Source organism: Mustela erminea, chromosome 1 (assembly GCF_009829155.1).
Source record: "Mustela erminea isolate mMusErm1 chromosome 1, mMusErm1.Pri, whole genome shotgun sequence".
NCBI classification, from domain to species: domain Eukaryota; kingdom Metazoa; phylum Chordata; class Mammalia; order Carnivora; family Mustelidae; genus Mustela; species Mustela erminea.
The window spans coordinates 153,342,560-153,363,888 of NC_045614.1; the positions used below are offsets into that span (position 1 = coordinate 153,342,560).

The 21,329-nt window shown below is 33.5% G+C and overlaps 1 protein-coding gene across 9 annotated transcripts in view; it reads right to left on the minus strand.

Annotated features, from left to right (window-relative positions):
• Positions 1–21,329, minus strand: part of STXBP5L (syntaxin binding protein 5 like) — a 542,570-nt gene that overhangs the window by 140,638 nt on the left and 380,603 nt on the right. For all 9 annotated transcript variants that reach the window (XM_032347423.1, XM_032347416.1, XM_032347410.1 and 6 more), the window contains exons 13-14: positions 19,635–19,782; positions 18,681–18,748 (exon numbers count right to left, since the gene is read on the minus strand). In XM_032347423.1, the coding sequence (XP_032203314.1) occupies positions 18,681–18,748; positions 19,635–19,782 (216 nt within the window). The remainder of the gene's footprint in view (positions 1–18,680; positions 18,749–19,634; positions 19,783–21,329) is intronic.

Consider the following 21,329-nt stretch of genomic DNA (forward strand, 5'->3'; position numbering starts at 1 on the left):
TGTTTCTTATACTGCACATGTAAGTGAAATCATGTAGTATTTGCCTTTCTCTGACAGACTTATTTCACTTAGCGTAATACTCTGTAGCTCCACCCATGTCATTGCAAATGGCAAGATTTCATTCTTTTTTTATGGCTGAGGAATATTCCATTGTATGTATGTATATATGTACATATATATGTGTGTACACACACACACACACACACAACTATATATATGTACACCCCACATGTTCCTTATACATTCATCAGTTGGTGGACACTTTGTTTCCATCATTTAGCTATTATAGATAATAAACATCAGTTAACTGCTGCTACATCAATTAATTCATTCTGGATTAGTATTTTCTACTCGGATAAATATCTTGATCTGTTATTACTACATTGTGAGGTAGTTCTATTTTTTTAACTTTTGAGAAACCTCCATATTGTTTTTCACAGTGGCTGCACAAATTTGCATTTCCATCAACAGTTCAACAGGGCTCCCCTTTCTCCACATCCTTACCAAAACAATTGTTTCTTGTGTGGTTGGTTGATTTAAGCCATTCTGACAATTGTGAGGTAATATCTCATTGTAGTTTTGATTTGCATTTCCCTGATGATGAGTGATGCTGAGTATGTCTTCATATGTCTGTTGGCCATCTGTATGTCTTCTTTGGAAAAATGATTATTCGTGTCTTCTGCCCATTTTTTAACTGGAGTATTTGTTTCTTGGGTGTGGGGTTGTATAAGTTCTTTATATATTTTGGATGCTAGCCCTTTATCATATACATTATTTGCAAGTATCTTCTATTCCATAAGTTTCTTTTTGGTTTTATTGATTGTTTCCTTTACTGTGCAGAGTTTTTATTTTGATGTAGCCCTGGTAGTTTATATTTGCTTTTGATTCACTTATCTTAGGAGAAATATCTAGAAAGAAGTTGCTATGGTCAATGTCAAAGAAGTTATTACTTGTGTCCTCTTCTAGGATTTTTATGGTTTTGTGTCTCACATTTATGTCTTTAAACCATTTTGAATGTATTTTTGTGAATGGTATAATAAAATGGTTCAGTTTCATTCTTTTCCATGTAGCTGTCCAATTTTCCCAATGCTATTTGTTGAAGATACTTTTCCCCATTTTATATTCCTTCCTTCTGTTTCAAAGATTACTTGACCCCATAATTCTGGGTTTATTTATGGATTTTCTATTCTGTTCATAACTCGAAGTCTGGAAATGTGATGTCTCCACCTTTGTTTTTCATTCTCAGGGTTGCTTTGGCTCTTTGGGGTCTTTTATGGTTCCATATAAATTTTAGGATTTTTTTTTCTAGCTTTGTGAAAAATGCTGGTGGTATTTTGACAGAGATGACATTAAATGTGTAGATTGCTTTGGGTAGTATAGATATTTGAACAAAATAAGGTCTTCCCAGGAGCATGGAACATCTTTATTTGTTTGGGTAATCTTTGATCTCTTTTATCAAAATTTTATAGTTTTCAGAATACAGGTCTTTTCCTATTTTGGTTAGGTTTGCTGCTTCATTATTGGTGTATAGAAGTTCAATAGATCTCTGTACTTTGCAGGATGCTTGGGTGGCTTGGTGGGCTAAGTATCTGCCTTCAGCTCAGGTCATGATCCCAGAGCCCTGGAACTGAGCTTTGCACTGGGCTCCCTGCACAGCAGGAAGCCTGCTTTTCCCTCTCCCTCTGACACTCCTCCTGCTTGTGCTGTCTCTCTGTCAAATAAATAGATAAAATCTTAAAAAAAAAAGTTCTCTATACTTTGATTTGTATCTTAGAACTTTAGTGAATTTATGCATCAGTTGTAGCAGTTTTCTGGTGGAGTCTTGGGTTTTCTAGATATAGTATCATGTCATCTGCAAATAGTAGAAGTTTTACTTCTTCTTACCAATTTGGATGCCTTTTATTTATTTTTCTTGTCTGATTACTGTGGCTAGGACTTCTAATACGATATTGAATAAAAGTGGTCAGAATAGACATTCTTGTCTTTTTCCTGATCTTAGGGGAAACGCTTTTAGTTTTTGCTGATTGAGGGTTATACTAGCTGTGGGTTTTTTGTATATGGCCTTTATGATGTTGAGGTATGTTCCCTCGTCCCTATTTTGAGGGTTTTTATCATGAATGGATGTTGTATTTTATTAAACTCTGTTTCTGCATCTACTGAAATGATCATATGGTGGAGTGTGGAGCCCAACAAAGTGCTTGATCTCATGACCCTGATCATAACCTCAGCCAAAATCAAGAGGCAGATGCTCACCCAACTGAGCCACTGAGGCAACCTGGATAGAGCATTCTTAGCTGTAGACTTTTCCCATTCAGCACTTTGAATATATTATACCATTCCCTTCTGGCTTTTCAAGTTTCTGTTGAAAACTTTGCTCTTAGCCTTATGGATTTTCCCTCACAAGTTAATGACTTCTTTTGCCTTGCTGCTTTTAAGATTTGTTCTTTATCACTATAATCTGCAAATTTAATTATGATTTGTCTTGGTGTGGACCTACTTTTGTTGATTATACTGAGTGTTCTCTGTGCCTTTGGGATCTGGATGTCTGTCCTTCCCCAGATTAGGAAAGTTTTCAGCTATTATTTCTTCAAATAAATTTTCTGTGTTCTTTTTTCTCTTTTCTTCTTCTGGGACTCCTATAAGACGAATGTTATTACATTTGATGGAATCACTGAATTCCTTTACCTATTCTCGTTTTGTATAATTATTCTTTCTCTCTTTTGTTCAGTTTCATTGCTTTCCCTAATTTGTCTTCTAGGTCACTAATTTGTTCTTCTGCTTCTTCCAGCCTGCTGTTCATTGCATCAAGGTTTCTAATCTTGTTTATTGCTCTTCATTTCTGATACTTTTTTAAATTTCTTAACTCTATGGTAGAGGTCACACTGAAGTCCTCCATTCTTTTCTCAAGCCTAGTGAGTATCCTTATAATCACTGCTTTAAATTCTCCATCAGACATGTTACTTATATTTGTTTCACTTAGATCTCTGGACATGGCCTTACCTTGTTCTTTCATTTGGGATACATTCCTCCATCTTCTCATTTTGTTGAAGTCTCTGAGTTCCTTTCTGTGTTAGAAAAGCCAGTTATCTCTCCTGCTTGCTCCTGAAAATAACGGCTTTATGGAGAAGAGATTGGGTAATGTCCAGGGCCTGGTGCTTCAAGGAGTGCCTTCAGTGTGTGTTGTGTGCCCTGTGCTGTTGTGTTCTGGCTATTCTATCCTTCAGGCCAGTCATCTGTAGAGGCTCTCCTTCCCTGTTGTGAGTTGTGTTTTGTCCCTTGTCTGAATGTGATGAGTTTTAACTAGGTTTGATTTGGCCGGCTTGTGAAGTGAGATCACCACCTATTTTGGAACTGAGGCCCTGAAAAACTTGCTGATCAGGAGACATGGTGTGGGCAAGGGTTTGTGCTGGTGTTCTGGGGGAAGATGTCCACCACAATAGAGTTGAAGTTGATTAAGAAGTGCAGTTCCACTGGGGCACCTGGGTGGCTCAGTGGGTTGAGCCGCTGCCTTCGGCTCAGGTCATAATCTCAGGGTCCTGGGATCAAGTCCCGCATCGGGCTCTCCGCTCAGCGGGGAGCCTACTTCCCTCTCTCTCTCTCTGCCTACTTGTGATCTTTCTCTGTCAAATAAATAAATAAAATCTTAAAAAAAAAGAAAAAGAAGTACAGTTCCACTGACAAGCAAGTTAGGCAGCTAGTGTCTGTACTGTGCTGTACAGGTGGCTCTGTGATTACATTGAGGAATAGAGAAGGAAAATAGCGGCCAGCCAGTTCTTTGTTCCTAGAGAGATGTCTACCTCTAAGGCTCATGGTCTGAGAATAGCAAATAATCTCTTCACTGTGTGCCCCAGATACCTTTCAGATTATTGTTTCAATGTGATATGGCCCCCAGTTGTTTTCCTGCCTTCTTTTCAAGACCAGCACAGTGCCCTCTCACTGACTTTTAAAACTCCAGGCTTGGGGCACCTGGGTGGCTCAGTGCGTTAAAGCCTCTGCCTTCGGCTCAGGTCGTGATCTCGGGGTCCTGGGATCGAGTCCCACATCGGGCTCTCTGCTCCACAGGGAGCCTGCTTCCTCCTCTCTCTCTCTCTGCCTGCCTCTCTGTCTACTGGTGATCTCTGTCTGTCAAATAAATAAATAAAATCTTAAAAAAAAAAAAACAAAAACAAAACAACTCCAGGCTTTAAGCCCAAATGGTTGTAAGAACTCATGAAATTCATTCAGTGAATTTCTAAGCCAGTGGCTATAGGGAGATATTCTCCTTGTGCGTTCCCCTGCTCTCCTCTCTTGCCCTTCTCTTTGACCATGATTCTCTTCCCTTCACTACAGGCAGCACTGTTTCTCACGTAAACCATGCCTTTGTACTTCCTACTTCTTCAATGTGGCCTCTTCTTTCACTTAAGTTGTGGTTTGTTCTGTCATCCTCAGGTCAATTTCTGGGGTATTTAGGATGATTTGATAGTTATCTAGTTGTATTTCTCGGACAAGCCATAGCCTAGGGTACTTCTACTCTGGCCACTTTCCTCAATCTCTCTCGTAAATTAATTTCTCACTTTGTTCTTTTTGCCATGTTGTTTTGCAATTGCTCTTTATATTTCTATACAAATTTTGTAATCGGGTCATTAATTTCTTCCAAAAAAATTGCTGCTGGCAATCTTTTATCAGGATTATATTAAATCTTTAGATCAAATTGGGAAAAATTGTTATCCTTACAATATTGATTCTAATTAATGATTATGATATATCTCTCCATATATTAAAGTGTTTTCCTACTTAAGTTTGTTTCACAATTTTAATTATAGAAGTGTTACATATATTTTATAGGATTACTTCTAGATTATGTGATTTTTTGTATCTTATTTTAAATTGAGTAATTTTGTATTTTTATTTTATAATTATTGCTAGTATATAAAATATACTTTTTGTTGATTTTTGCACCCTGATGTTTCCAGTGACTTGCTATATATTCAAATTAATTAAAATAGTTTATTTATATATTATTTTTCACTTTCCATACACATAATCATGTATACTTTGTATACTCTGAGTATTAAGTTTATATCTTCCTTTTCAATCTTTATATTTTTTATTTCCAGTGTTTGCCTACTGATCTGGATAGGTCTACAAGTTTAATGTTGTGTACTAGGTGTGATGGAAGGCATTCTTGTATTATTCTCAATATAGGAGACAAAACTTTAAACATTTCACCAAATAAGTACAATGTTTGCTTCAAATTTTTTTAAAATAGAAATGCTTTTCAGATATAGAATTTCCCTATATTCCTAGCTTGCTAGGTGATTTTGTCATGAATAGATGATGAACTTAATCATATTCTCATTTAGTTATATGATCATGAGATTTTTCCAACTGACTTACTTAACGTGGTAAATTACATTGGTAAGTTGTTTTTTTTTTTTTTTTTCCCAAAAGTTAAACCAGGATTGCATTCCTGTCATGAAGTTGACTTGGTTCTGAGATATCACCCTTTCATATATCACTAAATTTTATTGGCTGACATTTTACATAGTAGTTTTGCATCTATATTCATAAAAGAGATTGGTCTATAAGTCTCCTTTCTTGTGATGTGTTTGCTGAGGTTTTGATATAAAAAATATACTGGCCTCATAATATAAAATAATAAAATATTCCCTCTTTCAAAAAAAATTCCTTCTTTCTATTCTCTAGGTTTTTCTGAAAGACTTATAGTATTTTTTATTTTATTATTTTCAAGTAAGCTTTATGCTGAATGTGGGGCTTGAACTCATGACCCTGAGAGCAAGAGCTGCATGCTCCACTGACTGAGCCAGCTCAGCATCCTGATAATATTCTTTTTTAAATGTTTAGACAAGGGGTGCCTGGGTGGCTTAGTGGGTTAAAGCCTCTGCCTTCAGCTTAGGTCATGATCCCAGGGTCCTGGGATGGAACCCTACATTGGGCTTTCTGCTCAGCAGGGAGCCTGCTTTCCTCTCTCACTCTCTGCCTGCCTCTCTGCCTACTTGTGATCTCTGTCTATCAAATAAATAAATAAAATCTTTAAAAAAAATAAATGTTTAGACAAATTTCCAATGAATACATCTGGGCCCACAGTTGTCTATGTGAGCAGTTTTTAATTTTAATTCAATTTTTTAATAGATATATGAATATTCATATTTTCTGTTTCTTCTAGAGCCAGATATATTAGGTTGTATTTTTTATAGTATTATCTCTTAAATTTTACTACTATAGAGTTGATCATAACTATCCTATTATCTTTTAATTGATGGTAAATAGTAGTAAATCCTTTTTTAATCTTGATGTCCTCTTATTTCTCCTGACAATCTTACAAAACTTCACCAACTTATTTCCATAAACAAACAAGTTTTTTTGATATTTGCTATTGAACATTTCTTTTCTATTTCATTAATTTTTTCCTTAATATCATTATTTTCTTTTTTATTTTGCAGAGGACAATTTTGATATTTTTAACTCAAGGGTAATTAGATAATTGAATTTTAGTCTTTTTTTTAAAAGTAACATATAGTTATGGGTATGTTTACCTCTAGACATAAATTTATATGTATCCATATATAATGACATGTTTATTTTCACTCTCTTCTTGTTTGAGATATTTTTTAAAAATTCTATTGTGATTTCTTCATTAACAACTAAGTTAGTTGGAGGCAAATTGCCTGATTTTAAAAGATTATTTCCTTTATATATTTTTGTCATTGATTTCTAGTTTAATTCCTTTGTGGTCAGAGAACATTCGATATAATTATTATAATTTTTTGACATTTATTGGCACTTCTATTATGACCCTGCATATGATCAGTTTTGTTCTGTATCCCATGTGCATTGGAGAAAAAAATGTACATTCTTGAGTTGTAGTTTAATGTTCTAAATATATCCATTAAGTTAGTTATTATTTCTGTTCAAAACTTATTATGCATTCTTTTATGACTTTTAAATCACCTGTAGAGAAAGGTTTGTAATAATTTCTTTCATTTATTGCAAAATTATCTATCCTTTCTATCAATTTTTGCTTGAGGTTCTGATTTCAAAATCTTGGTGGATTCATCATTTTATTTTGAAATAGTACCTTTCAGCTTTGGTAATACTTCTTGCTTTAAAGTAATCTGTGGTAGGCAGAATTTTAAAATGTTCCCCAGGATTCCTGTCTCCCAGGATAATCCTGTATAATCTCTGGGACTGTGACTGTAATAGATAATATATCACTCCTATGAGTAGACTTTAAGAAGGGAGACTATCTGAATGGACTTGACCTGATCACATGATCCCTATAAATGTAGGTATAGAGGTCAAAGATAAAAATAATTCTGAGATTTGAACAGAAGAAGTATTAAAAGCATCGTCCCTGGCTTAAAAATGGGAAATCCACATGGCAAGGAATGCATGCAGTCTCTGGGAGCTCAGATGGCCCACACTGATGACCAAGGAAATAAGTGAGGATGTTAATCCTACAACAACAAGGAACTAATTCCTTTCAACAAAAATAATGTGTTTGGAAGCAAATTTGTATTCCTTCAGAGCCTCTAATGACAACTCAGTCTGGCTGACCTCTTAATTTCATTTTAGAGAGACAGAGAGAAAAAAAGAGAAAGCTTATGTTATGCACAAATAAGCTGGGCAGAGGGAGAGAGAGATCTTAATCAGGCTCCATACTCAGCCTGGAGCTTGATCTCAGGACCCTGAGAGATCCTGATCTGAGTTGAAATCAGGAGTGTGCCTCTTAACTGACAGCCACGCAGACACCCCATCAACAAAAAGAATACATTTGGAAGGAAATCCATTTTCCTTGTGCCCCCAGTACAACTCAGCTTGGCTGACTTCTTGATTTCAGTCTCATGATGCCTTCAGTAGAAATCCCAATCATGCAAGAGTCAGATACTTGACCTATAGAAATCTGAGTTAATAAAAGGATGTTATTTCAACTTGCCAAGTTATTGGCAAGTTGATTAGCTACACAGGCATGGAAAAGTGATAGAAGTTATCTACACCAGCATTTTGAATTATTTACATAGTATAATTTTTCATACATTTACTTTAACATTTTTGCTATGCATATATTTAATGTGTCTCTTGTAAGCAGCTTAGAATTTGGTTTTGTTTTTTATTCAAACCGACCATCTTTGTCTTATAATTAGAGGATTCAGTCAAATTACATTTAGTGTAAATAATGATATATGCGGATTAAATCTACCAACCTCACAATTATTTTCCATTTGCCTAACCTGCTGTGTTTTCTTTCTCTTTCCTTTCTGTCCTTATAAGGATTAATCACATTAAAATTATTATTCTATTAGTTTTTGAGCATTATAATAGTATACTATTATTTTGATTACCACAAATATCATAAAATCGATCCTATAAATAGTTGACCCAAAATTACCTTGGTAAATTTACATCTTCCCAGACAAAACAAAAAAGTTAAGTATTTTATTTCTATTTTCCTCTCCAATATTTTGTGCTATTATATTTTCATTCTACATTGCAATACTATTAAAAATTATTAAACATTTTAATACTTTTACCAACACATATTATTCTTCTAAAAATTCAATATTTATTTAAATTTATTCCTGCAATTTTTCCATTGTTCTTATTTAATTTCTGTATTTTAATTAGCTAGGATTGTTTTCCTTCTACCTAAAACATTCCCTTTAGTTTAGTTTAGTTTTCTTTTGTTTGTTTTTTAATTAGTGCTGTTCAGCTGGCAAGCATGCAGTATTTGTTCTTTTGAGATTGGCTTATTTCACTGAGTATAATATCCTTAAGGTTCATCCATGTTGTAACATAAAAAGATTTCTTTCTTTTATTAAAGGCTGAATTGAATAATATTCTATGTATGCAATACTTTTAAAAACCTATTTATCTTTTGATGGTTATTGAGGTTGTTCCCCCTCAATGCTACTGTGAATAATGCTGCAATGAACCTTTTCAATTCTTGTGAATATCTAGCTAGAAGTGGGATTGCTGGGTCACAAGGTAATTCTACTTTTCATTATTGAGGATACATAATACTGTTTTTGATAATAACTATACCATTTTAGATTCCAACTATCAGTGCACAAAGTTTCCAATTTCTCCTCATCTTCGTTAACTCTATTTTTTTATTGTATTTTATAGTGCCATCTTAACAGGTATAAAGTGATATTGTGGTTTTCATTTGTATTTCTCTAATGAGTAGTGATTTTGTATAATCATTTCTTTTTCTATTTATTTATTTATTTATTTATTTATTTATTTATTTATTTGACAGGGATATCACACACAGGCAGAGAGGCAGGCAGAGAGAGAGGGGGAAGAAGGCTCCCCACTGAGCAGAGAGCCCAATGGGGGGCTCTATCCCATGACCCTGAGATCATGACCTGAAGGCAGAGGCTTAACCCACTGAGCCACCTAGACACCCCTAATGGTAGTGATTTTGAACAGCTTTTCATATGCCTGTTAGTCATTTGTATATCTTCTTTGGGGACATACCTATTTAAGTCTTTCGCCCATTTTTAATTGGATTTTTTTTTCCTCTTGAGCTGTAGGAGTTCTTTATATTCTGAATATTAATCCCTTATCAGATACATGCTTTACAAATATCTTTTCCCATTCCATAGGTTGTGTTTCTCCTCTGTTGATTGTTTCCTTTGCTTCACAGAAGTTTTTAAGCTCGAGGTAGTCCCATTTGTCCATTTTTGCTTTTGTAACCTGTGTTTTCGGTGTTACAACCAAGAAATAATTGCCAAATCCAATATCATGAAAATTTCTCCCATGTTTTCTTTCGGGAGTTTTATAGTTTCATGTTTTACATTTAGGATTTTCCATTTTCAGTTGATTTTTGTATTTGGCATAAGGTAAATCCATTTTCATTCTTTTACATGTGAAAATTCTATTTTCTCAACATCATCTGTTGGAGACACTATACTTTCCCCACTGGATAGCCTTGGTAACTTTATCAAAGATCTGACCATATAGATGACAATTTAATTATGAGTTATCTATTCTGTTCCAAAGGTTTATATGTTTGTTTATGTTTGTAGGTCTATATATGTCTCTCTCTATATATATGTGCCAATATAATTCTGTTTTGATTACTTTGTATTATATTTTAATTATCATGTGTTGAATCCAGGAAGTGTGAAGACTCTAGCTTTCCTTGTCTTTCTCAGGATTGTTGTAGATATTTGTGGTCCTCTGAGATTCCATGTTAATCTTAGGATTTTTTTTTTAATTTCTGCAAAATACACCATGATGATTTTGATAATGATTTAATCTGAATCTGTAAATCACTGTGTGTAGTGTGAGCATTTTGACAATATTAAGTCTTCCAGTCTATGAACATGTGGTATCTTTCCATTAATTTGTGTCTCTAATTTCTTTCTTCAATGTTTTGTGGTTTTCATTATTAAGAGTTTGCTTACTTGGTTAAGTTTAATTCCTAAATTTTAAATTCATTTTCATGCTATTGTAAATAGGATTGTTTTCTTAATTTCCTGTCATATTGTTCATTGTCAGTGTACAGAAATGTAACTGATTTTGTGTTTTGACTTTGTAGCCTGCAAAATTTCTGGATTTTGTTGTAAGTTCAACAGTGTGGGTGTATGTGTGTGTGTGTGTGAATTTATCAATTCTTCATATAAGATCATGTCTTCTACAAATAGAAATTACTTTAGTTCTTCTTTTCTTGGGTGCTCTTTATTTGGGTATTCTTTACTTTTCTTCTGTTTTGCTCTGGATAGATTTTCTAGTATTCTGTTGAATAGAAGTGAGTGGGCATCCTTCCCCTGTTCTTGATCTTAGAGGGATGATTTTCAGATTTTTCCATCATTGAGTATGATGTTAGCTATGTGATTTTTAAATATATGACCTTTTTAAATATATGGCCTTTACTATGGTGGGGCAATTTCCTTTTATTACTATTTGTTGAATGGGTTTTTTTTTTTTTTTTATTTCCAGCATAACAGTATTCATTATTTTTGCACCACACCCCGTGCTCCATGCAATCCGTGCCCTCTATAATACCCACCACCTGGTACCCCAACCTCCCACCCCCCGTCCCTTCAAAACCCTCAGATTGTTTTTCAGAGTCCATAGTCTCTCATGGTTCACCTCCCCTTCCAATTTCCCCCAACTCCCTTCTCCACTCTAAGTCCCCATATTTTTTTTTTTAATCATAAAAGGGCGTTGGATTTTGTCAAATACATTATCTGCATTATCTGAAATGACTGTGTGCTTTTTGTCCTTCATTCTGTTAATGTGGTTTATCACACTGATTGATTTTCATACGTTGAACTATCCTTGCATCCTGAGGCTAAGTTCCACTTGTTCATTACATATAATCCCTAAATGTGTAGTTGTATTCAATTTCCTAATATTTTGTGGAGGAGTTTTGCATTGATATTCCTTGGGGATATTGATCTGTAGTTTTCTTCTCAGGTAGTATCTTTGTTTGATTTTCATATCAGGATAAAGTTGATCTTATGAATGAGTTTGAAAATGTTCCCTCCTCTTCAATTTTTCCAAAGAGTTTGAGAAAGACTGGTATTAATTCTTCTTTAAATGTTAGGTAGAGTTGTTTAGAGAAGACACAGTCCTAAACATTTCTATATTGATTTTTTTAAATTATTACTACTTATTTAGTCTCCTTCTTAGTTATTGGCCTGTCCAAATCTTCTAATTTCTTTGTGATTCAGTCTTCATAAGTTGTATGTTTTCAGAAATTTACCCATTTCATCTAAGTTATTCATTTTTTGGCACATAGTTTTTCAGAGTAGTCTCTTATGAACCTTTTAATTTTGGCAGCATCAATTGCAATGTCTCATCTTTCATGTCTGGTATTTGCTGAGTCTTTCATCTTTTTTATTAGTCTATCTACAACTTTGTCAGTTTAGTTGATCTTTAAAAAAATAATTCATTTTTAATATTTTTTGTTTTCCATTCATGATTCAATTTTAATTCTGCTGTAACCTTTATTCTTTTCTTTTTTCTACCGCTTTTGAGTTTGTTTTTTCCCTTCTTTTTCTAATCTCTTGAGGTGCATAGGTAGATTTTTTATTTCCGGTCTTTTTTTAACATCAACATTTCCTACTACAAAGTTCTTAGATGTTTACTTATAAACCTCTTAGTAGTGCTTTTGCTGAATCCCATGTTTTGGCATATTGTATTTTTATTTTCATGTCTCAAGATATTTTCAAATCTCCTTGTTATTTCTTTGTTAATCTAGTCATTGTTCAAGACAGTGTTGCTTAGTTTCCACATATTTGTGGCTTTTCCAGTCTTCCTTTTGCTATTGACTTCTAGTTTCATTTCACTGTGGTTGCAAAAGATAATGTTATAGTTTCAATCTTAGTGACCTAACATGTGATCTGTATTGGAAAATGTTTCATGTGTAATTGAGAATAATGTGCATCCTGCTGTTGTTGAATGGGGGCATTTTGTACATGTCTGCTAGGTCCAATTGTAGGTTAGGTCCTCTGTTTCCTTCTTCTTCTTCTTCTTCTTCTGAGATCTATTAATTATTGAAAGTGAGGTTTTGGTTGCTGGTAGGAATGCAAGCTGGTACAACTACCTGGAAAACAGTATGGAGGTTCCTCAGGAAGATAAAAATTGAGCTACCCGACAACCCAGCAAGTGCATTACTAGGTATTTACCCCAAAGATACAGTTTTAGTGAAAAGAAGGAGCATCTGTACCCCAATGTTCATAGCAACAATGTCCACAATAGCCAAACTGTGGAAGAAGCTGAGATATCCTTCAACAGATGAATGAATAAAGAAAATGTGGTTCATAAAAGGATGAATACTTACCGTTTACATCGACATGGATGGAACTGGAGGGTATTATGCTAACTGAAATAAGTCAAGCAGGGAAAGACAATTATCATATGGTTTCACTCATATGTGGAATATCAGGAATAGCACAGAGGATCATAGTGGGAAGGAGGCAAAGCTAAAAGTGAAGAAATCAGAGAGGGAGCCAAACCGTGAGAGACTCTTGACTGCGGGAAGCAAACTAAGGGTTGTGGAAAGGGAGGTGGGTAGGGAGATGGGCTAACTGGGTGATGGGCATTAAGAAGAGCACATGATGTGATGAGCACTGGGTATTGTATGCAGATGATGAGTCACTGAATACTACATTGAAAACTGGAGATGTACTATATGTTAGCTAATTGAATTAAAAAAAAAAAGTGGGGTGTTAGGACCTCCTACTGTTTTTGTGTTATTACTTCTCTCTCTCCTTAAGTCTGTCAATGTTTGCTTTATATATTTGGGTGCTCTGCTGCTAGAAACATATATTTACATTGGTCATTTTATCATTATACAATTGTACTTCTTTGTCTCTTATGACAATTTTTTTTGTTGAAGTATATTGTTCCTAATTAAGTAAGGTCATTCCTGCTCTCTTTTGGATAGCATTTGCACAAAATATATTTATCCATCCTTTCACTCTCAGCCTATATATGTCCTTATACCTGAAGTGAATTTCTGTAGATAGCATATAGTTGGATCCTTTCTATTTTTTAATACATAACAACCACTTGCTTTGGGAATTAATCCATTTATTTTTAATGAAATCACTGACAAGGAAGAATTTATTATTGTCATTTTAAAATTATATTCTTTCTATCTTGTATTTATTTTGTCCCACACTTTCTCTCTTTCTACCTTCCTTTGTGTTTCATTGACTTTTTATAGTGACATGCTTTGATTCTGTTCTCACTTTCTTTTGTAAATATTCTATGGGGATTTTCTTTGTGATTACCATGTGTATTACATAAGAGATTTTATAATTATACCAATCTATTTTAAATAGATACCAAGTTAACTTCATTTGCCTTAAAAAACTACTCCTTTACAATTCCCCTTTCATTTTATGTTTTACCAATGTCACAAATTACATCTTTTTAGATTTTTTAAATGTTAAAATAGTTTTATGTAGTTTATCAATTTATTTTTTTCATTCTAAGTGTACTCTTTAATCTCCATACCCTGTATCACCCATCACCCCATCCCTCTGGTAATGATCAGTTTGTTCTCTGTAAAGAATCTGTTTCTGTTTTGTTTCTCTTTTTTTCTTTGCTAGTTTTTTTTTTTCCCTTAAATTCCACCTATGAATGAACTTATATGGTATTTGCCTCTCTGACTTATTTCACTGAGCATTATACTAACTCTACCCTAATGTTGTTGCTAATGGCAAGATTTCATTATCATTTATGGCTAAGTAATATTCCCTTGTATATATACTACATCTTCTCTATTTATTCATCTATAAATGGATCCTTGAGCTGCTTCCATAGTTTGGCTATTGTAAATAATACTGCAGAAAACATACAGGTTCACGTATCTCTTCAATTAATGTTTTTGTTTTTTGAGGGTAAATACCCAGTACTGCAATTACTGGATTATAGGGTAGTTCTATTTTTAATATTTTTGAGGAACCTCCGTACTGTTTTCCAGAATGGCTTCACCAGATAACATTCCCACCAACAGTGCATTAGGGTTCCTTTTTCTCCACATCCTCAGCAACAATTTTTCTTTCTTGTATTGTTAATTTTAGCCATTCTGACAGGTGTGAGGTGATGTCTCTTTATAGTTTTGCTTTGTATTTCTCTGATGATGAGTGTTATTTGCCATCTATATGTTTTCTTCAAAGAAATGTTCGTTCATGTATTCAGCCCATTTTTAAATTGGATTGTTCTGAAGGATATTGAGTTGTATAATTTCTTTATATATTTTGGATACTAACCCTTTATCAGATATGTCTCTTGCAAATATCTTCTCCTATAAGTTGCTTTTTTTGTTTTATTAGTTGTTTCCTTCACTGTGCAGAGCTTTTTATGTTGATATAATCCCAACAGTTTCAATTTTATTTTGTTTCCTTTGTCTCAGGAGACATGTCTAGAAAAAATTGCTATGGCTGATGTCAGATTACTGCCTGTACTCTCTTCAAGGATTTTTATGGTTGCAGGTCTTACATGTAGGTATTTAATTTATTTTGAGTTTATTTTTGTGAATGGTGAAAAAAAGTCCAGTTTCTTTTGCATGTGGATGTCTAGTTTTCCCAATATCATTTGTTAAAGAGAATTTTTCCTGTTGTATATTCATTCTTTTGTTGAAGACTTGTTGACAAAATAATTGTCGATTTATTTCTATTTTTGTTGTTGTTCTGTTCCACTGATCCATGTGTCTATTTTTATGTCAGTACCATACTGTTCTGATTACTATCACTTTGTAATGTGACTTAATATCTGGAATTGTGAAACTTCCAGCTTGTTTTTCTTTTTCAAGATTGCTTTTTATATTCAAAGTCTTTTGTGGTTCCACACAAACTTTAGGATTGTTTGTTCTAACTCTGTGAAAAATGATGTTGGTATTTTGGTAGGGATTGAATTAAATCTGAAAATTGCTCTGGGTAGTAAAAACATTTCAACAATATTTGCTCTTCCAATCCATGAACAGAGACTGTCCTTCCATTTCTTTGTGTCATCTTAGCTTTCTTTCATCAGTGTTTTAAACTTTTCAGAATATAGGTCTTTCACCTCTTTGGCTAAGTTTATTCCTAGATATTTTGTTGGTTTTGGTGCAATTGTATATGGGATTGTTTTCTTAATTTCACTTTCTGCTGCTTCTTTATTAGTGTACAGGAATGCAATAGATTTCTGTACATTGATACTGTATCCTGCGAATTTACTGAACTCATTTATCAGTTCTAGTAGTTTTTGGGTGGACACTTTTGGGTATTCTCTGTATACTATCAAGGCATCTACTAATAGTGAGTTTTATTTATTCCTTACCAATTTGGATGCCCTTTATTTCTTGATGTTGTCTAGTTTCTGTGGCTAAGACTTCCAATACTATATTGAATAAAAGTGATCACAGTGGACATTCCTGTTTTGTTCCTGATCTTAGGGGAAAATTTCTGTTTTTCACCATTGAGTATGATGTCAGGAATGGGTTTTCCATATAAGGCCTTTATTATGTTGAGGTTTGTTCTCTCTAGACCTACTTTGAAGAGGGTTGTTGTCATGAATGGGTATTTGTTAAATACTTTTTCTGTGTCTATTGAAATGATATGATTTTAATCCTTTCTATTATTGATGCAATTTTATATAGTTTTTTAAAAAATGCTTTATCTTATAAATTCTAAACTTGAATTTAAAGTTGTTTATATACTACCACTATATAAAGTGGTATATATAAAACATATAAAGTTATTTATATACTATCACTATATATACCATTATATACTATGTTATAAGATTTTGGTTTTGCCTATATATTTTCTTATGCTTTATTTTGCTGTCTAGTGTTCATTCATTTTGACTTGAAGGACTCCCTTTAACAGTTCTAGTAAGGCAAGTGTATTGGTGATAAATATGCTCAGCTTTTGTCTTGGAAGTTCTTTATTTCTCCTTCATTTCTGAAGTAGTTTTCCAGATACAGTATTCTAGGCTGGCTTTTTTTTTTTTTTCTTTCTTGCACTTTGAATATATCAAACTAGTCACTTTTATTCCAAAATGTTTCTTCTGAGAAATCCACTGATATCTTATGGGACTTTCCATGTAACTGATGAGTAGCTTTTCTGTTGCTGCTTTCAAGATTATTTCCTTGTGTTTGGCCATTTGATTATGATGTATCTCAAAATGGGCCTCTTTGGGTTCACCTTCATTGGTGTATTTGGAGGTTCTGGAATATATATGTTCATTTCCTAACTCATATTTGGAAAATTTTCAGCCCCATTTTCTCTCTCTTCTCCTGCTGGGACCTCCACAGTGCTTATATTGATTTACTTAATGGTATTCAATAAGTCCTTTAGGCATTTTTGTTTTTCTGACTTGATAATTTTCATATTACCTATCTTCAAGTTTGCTGATTCTTTCTACTAATCAAGTCTTCTGTTGTATTTTCCTCCAAAATATCTTTTTGTTTCTTTTTTGTAGCTGCTCTTCATTAATATTCTCATTTCATTCACTCATCATTTTCCTGATTTTATTTAGTTGTCTGTGTACTCTTATAATGCATTGAGCTTCTTTAAGACACTTATTCTGAACTGTCAGGTAATTCACAGGTATCCATTTCTTTAGGGTCACTTCTTGGAGGTGTTTTTTGTTCCTCAACTGGGCCATATTTCACTATTTCTTTGTGCTTCTTGTCATATCTTGTTTTGGATATAGCACTACTGCCACCTCTTATGAATTGGCTTTATAGGGGAAGACCTCACCAATCAGTCCAGGTAGAAATCCTGGGGGCTTCTCAAAACTTTAAAGAAGATGTGTCTTCTTTGGGCTTGTGCATATAATTTCCTAATTAGGTTTCCTGTTTCTTTATCAGTAGCTTGTAGTCTCTTGCTCACTCTGTTGTCTCCCAGCAGCACTGTAAGTTTTTTGGTGCTTCAACAAACCACTGAGCTCTTTTATTCTCTGCCTGAAGGTGTCCATGTTTCATCAGTACTTTAGATTCTGTTTCACCTGAGTGAAATCTCTTGGGGATACCCTAGAAAAGGAGGAACACTGAATGTGCATTCTGTTTCTCTATTTCCCTCTCAAGAAAGAAGATGCAAGTTGGACTTTCCACCTGAATATGAGCTGTGACAGTTTTTGTTAAGTATAGGATTCTGGATTATCAGTTGTTTTATTTCAGCACTTGAAACAGATCAGATTTTCTTCTGGCTTCCATGGTTTTTGATGAGAAATCCACTGTCATCAATTGGTTTTACACTATCAGTAAGGCATCACTTGTTTCATTGTTTTCATGATTTTTTACTTGGTGTTCAGTGTTCAGAAGTTTGACTATGATGGGTGTCTTGTAGATGACTTGTTCATTCAACTTCTGGAATCTATAGGATCATGTCTATTGCCAAATTTAGGAAGTTTTCAGCTATTATGCCTTATGTGATTTTTCAGCCTTGTTATCTTTCTTCTTTCCTTAGTAGACTTGCAGTCACCAGAGAAGAAGAAAATGTGTGGCTCCTCATTATTGCTGGGTGGTGGTTGGAATTATGGTTCCCACATGATCTCCTCTAACACTACAGGTGATGGGTTTCATTACCACCCAGCAGGGTTAAAAGTTCCCCTACTCTGTTTTTGCTCAATGTGAGAAACTGTTGCTCCCCTCTTAGCCTCTGGTGGAGTGGTTTGTTCTAGGCCATAGATTTTTCTGTGGTGATTGGATTATTTTCTAACACTTTTCTGTCTTTATAGGTCCCCTTAGCTCATCCTTTGGCAGGCTTTTTTTATTGTTTTGTGTGTGCCCATTGGCAGTTCTAAGTTCCGAAGTACTTCAGCTCCAATTCTGGGATATATGGAGCAAAAAGAAAACCCAAGAAACTCACCATCATGTCATTTCTGGGGTGTTGGGGGACCCTAGACATCATCACTTCTCTCCACCTTTTCCAGTCATCTTATGTTTTTTTTTAAACCTAATACCCAGGGCTTTGGGTGGTACTTAGTGGGAAAAATAGGAAGTATATCTGTTCCATATCTCATAAGGACAGCCTCTTATAATCTTTTAAATATCATCCTTATCTGTTGTTCTGTCTATTTTCATTCCTAATATTAGAGCATGAAGTCAGTTGGTATAGGAAGTAATAATATTTCTGGTACTTCCTAGAACACAGTTATAGGAAAGTGTAAAAATTCAATAAAATCTTTTGTTGATTAATTGGTGGACTCACACATCACATCCCACTTACCCAGTAATAATAATTTCTGGATATGTTTGTGTTCCAAGGTTCCAAGCTCCTCCACTGATTGGCCACTCCTAAATAGATTATTCAGGAAGAATTTATGAGTTTTATTTTTTAAATTTAGATAACAAACTTTAAAAATGAAAACATTTGAAAATAATGGCAAAAAATTCACTTAAAAATAAATAGCTGTAAAGTAACAAAGGATGAAGTGTGCAGCTAGCTTTTAATTCTTTCTTTGGACAAAACAATTCCAAATGCACAATTCCCTCTCCTTTAAAAATATAAAGTTTAGCAAATATTACTATTTATTTAACAAGAATTTTAATCATACAACCACAGTGTTGCTATATTTGTCACATAGTCTGTGTGCCACCAAACTATCATTAATTCTGCTTAACACAGAATACTATGTAAATTGTACTCTCTTGAGTTGTCCATTCCAATAGCTTTGTGCAAATAGAAATCATAAAAAGGGAGTCTATTGCTATTGTAAGTATTTAAATCCTTTAAATATAACAAAATGTAATTTAGAAAATTATTTAACAAATGACTGTTAATTATGTCTTATTAACCATCGAATAACAATTAACTTAAGAGTTGACTCTTAAATTTTGAGAAACACAATCATATAAAATAATTAAAAACTATATTTTATGATTCAATTATATGCTAATATAAATATATACTTAGTTTATAAATATATATGATAGATAAGTATATCTCAGTATGTATGTATATACTAAGTATATAAGAAATGTGTACTCTTCTTATAGGTTTAAAGCTGTGTAACATTTAAAAAATTTTAATTTCACAAGTTATGTCTTTTATAGACAATAGCTTATGGCCTCAAAAGATTTTAGTTCAAGTCTTCTTATATGGAAGGTCAGAAAAGAACATGAAATAGTATGATCATATAATATGAATATAAAAAAACTTATTTTTCGTTGTTACTTTTACCTTATTACTGTATCCTTGTTTTTTATGCTTGACTCCTATAGAGTAGAGTACTAGAATCAGGTCTGGTGGGCAATCAGCAAAGTATGCTGTGCATGTAACTGGTGATTCATGAATGTCCATGGGATACGGATTTTCAAAGATTGGAAAACTAACAGATGAAGACAATATATTAGTGTTATTTTTCAAAGATTAAAAAATGAAATCACTTATAAAACAAATCCTAATATCTTCTAAATATTATACATTTCACTTAAGTATCATAAAATAAGGATCAAATACATGAACAAGAATGCTCTTTTAAGATTATCTGTTTCACTTATTTGTGGAGCATAACAAATAGCATGGAAGACATGGGGAGTTAGGAGAAGGGAGTTGGGGGAAATTGGAAGGGGAAGTGAACCATGAGAGACTATGGACTCTGAAAAACAATCTGAGGGGTTTGAAGTGGTGGGGGGGTGGGAGGTTGGGGGAACCAGGTGGTGGGTATTAGAGAGGGCACAGATTGCATGGAGCACTGGGTGTGGTACAAAAACAATGAATACTGTTATGCTGAAAAAAAAAAGATTATCTGTAAAATTTAATATGAATACAGGTATAATTTTACTTGAATAAATTCTGTCTTCTCTGTAATTCCAAAATTCCACAGTGACACCACTTTGGTAATATGGGTAGAATGAATTATGTTAAACTGAAAGTGTATTCATCATGTTGACTTATTAGTCAATGTATTAAAGCATATTAGGTGTTTTATCTATGTACAATTTCATGTAAATATAAATGTTAAAATATCTTAGTAATTTAATGTGTTTTCCAGTGAGGTAATACATATACAAATGTTTCTGTTTTTTTTTTTTTCTTTTGGCAGCAATAATTGAAAGATAAGTTTTCTGTTTAGGTGTGTGTATGATTATATATGCTTAAGATCATTTCCAAAGTAATCTAGAGAATATCGTGGGAATATAGACTTATGGATATGGTATATTTCATATTCTCAAGCCTACCATAATTTAAAAAATGGGTATCTGTATAGAACCACATTAAGAATTCTTATTGCTAAAATATATTGGCTACTAAAAAGTGGCAAAATGTCATTTCACATATTAATATAAACTAATAAAAAGTGTAATAATAAATATATATACTGAAAACACTGAGTATTAAAGCTATAATGGGCCTTGAAAGATATTATATAAAATATAATTATAAATATTATGTAAAATATAATTAATGTAATACAATAATATAATTGGTTAATAGTAATTAATATAATAAATATAATAAATTCTTGGTTAGGAAACCAAGAAATATGGCACAGAAAGAAGAGTACCACTGAGATCAGAACAGTACATTTTGATAAAACCAATATTAGAACTTAGAGGAATAGACATAACTCCATACATGTATATGAAATTTAATTAAATTTAATGTTGATAAATAGAGTATCTAGGCAAAATCAGTGATGATGATCTTATGACCCTAATCCTATATCCCCTTCAAAATACTGAAATATTATATGCTGAAAATGAACATAAAGAACTTGGCTCTGGTATATTTTGGTAAAGATTTATTTATTTGAGAGAACATGGTAGGGAGGGAGAGAGAGAGCATCTCCAGTAGACTCCCTGCTAAGTGAGGGGCCCAGTGCAGGACTCAATTCCACAACTTTGAAATGAAGAGCCAGACACTTAACCAACT